At 39.8% G+C, this 949-nt stretch overlaps 1 protein-coding gene across 1 annotated transcript; it reads right to left on the minus strand.

The window, feature by feature from the left end:
- LOC121622363 (trace amine-associated receptor 1-like) lies at positions 1-949 on the minus strand. The gene is made up of 3 exons (XM_041959325.1): positions 622-949; positions 166-549; positions 1-26 (listed from the first exon to the last, which is right to left on the minus strand). The coding sequence occupies exons 1-3, from the start codon at positions 947-949 to the stop codon at positions 1-3; spliced, it is 738 nt and encodes a 245-aa protein (XP_041815259.1).

The raw sequence follows: 949 nt of genomic DNA on the forward strand, positions 1-949 counted from the left end.
TCATTCTAAAAGCTGATCTGAACCAGCTGTAAAAGAAAGCATAAATAAAAGGATTGAGCATTGAGTTTGACAGTGTAAACCAGTTCAGACTTTCAATCACAGCAACTGGTGTTATATCATATATTAAAGGCTGAAAGGACATGCAAAGAAATAAAGGGGTCAAACACAAGAGAAAAACTCCCATAACTATAGCCAGAGTTTTGGTGGCCTTTCTCTCCATTTTACTGACAGCTGCTCCAGACTTTGTGCTCTGACAGGTTGTGTTCTGGATGCTGCGTACCTGTCTCTGTGCCACAATGAAAATCTTCAGGTAGATACAGAGCAGTATCATAACTGGGATGTAAAATGAGAAAATACATGTCAGAGTGGTTGATATTAGAACATCAATTAAACAGCTTTCTTCACAATTCCCTGGATTAAACCCTGCAATTACGATGCCAATTCCAGTTAGAGCAGCAACTCCCCAGCTCAGCAGGATCATAATCCAGATACCACAATCATTTATTTTACTTCTATAAGCGAGAGGCTGACACACTGCATAATATCTGTCAATAGAAATACAGCATAAGTTCAAAATAGAAGCTGTGCTAAGAGTCACATCAAAGCTCCCTCGTACTTTACAAAATAAACCTTCATGATACCAACATGAGGTTACAGTGACTGCCATGCTGGAAGGAAAAACCAAAACTCCTACAGACAGGTCAGCCACAGACAGAGACAGGATGAGGTAGTTAGTAGGGACATGGAGCTGTTTGAAATAAACGATGGAGATTATCACAAGAAGATTTCCACATACTGTGACAACAGACAATGAGCCGAGGAAAACATATAATAATACACATATTAGTGAAGGGTTGCTTGTAAATACATAAGCTCCATTATCTGACTCATAGCAGGGATGTATGTCATGAAGAGTGTACGTCCTGTTGACAGTCCCTTCTGGCTCCAT

Source organism: Chelmon rostratus, chromosome 18 (assembly GCF_017976325.1).
Source record: "Chelmon rostratus isolate fCheRos1 chromosome 18, fCheRos1.pri, whole genome shotgun sequence".
Classification (NCBI taxonomy): Eukaryota; Metazoa; Chordata; class Actinopteri; order Chaetodontiformes; family Chaetodontidae; genus Chelmon; species Chelmon rostratus.

What these genes read in the sequence shown, in the direction of transcription:
- LOC121622363 (XM_041959325.1), bottom strand. Translation starts at nt 949, where the DNA reads ATGGAGCCAGAAGGGACTGTCAACAGGACGTACACTCTTCATGACATA. An exon ending in GTATCATGAAGGTTTATTTT is followed by an intron (nt 550 to 621) that starts GTAAAGTACGAG and finishes GTATTTCTATTG; the next exon opens with ACAGATATTATGCAGTGTGT. An exon ending in TATGGGAGTTTTTCTCTTGT is followed by an intron (nt 27 to 165) that starts GTTTGACCCCTT and finishes TTTCTTTTACAG; the next exon opens with CTGGTTCAGATCAGCTTTTA.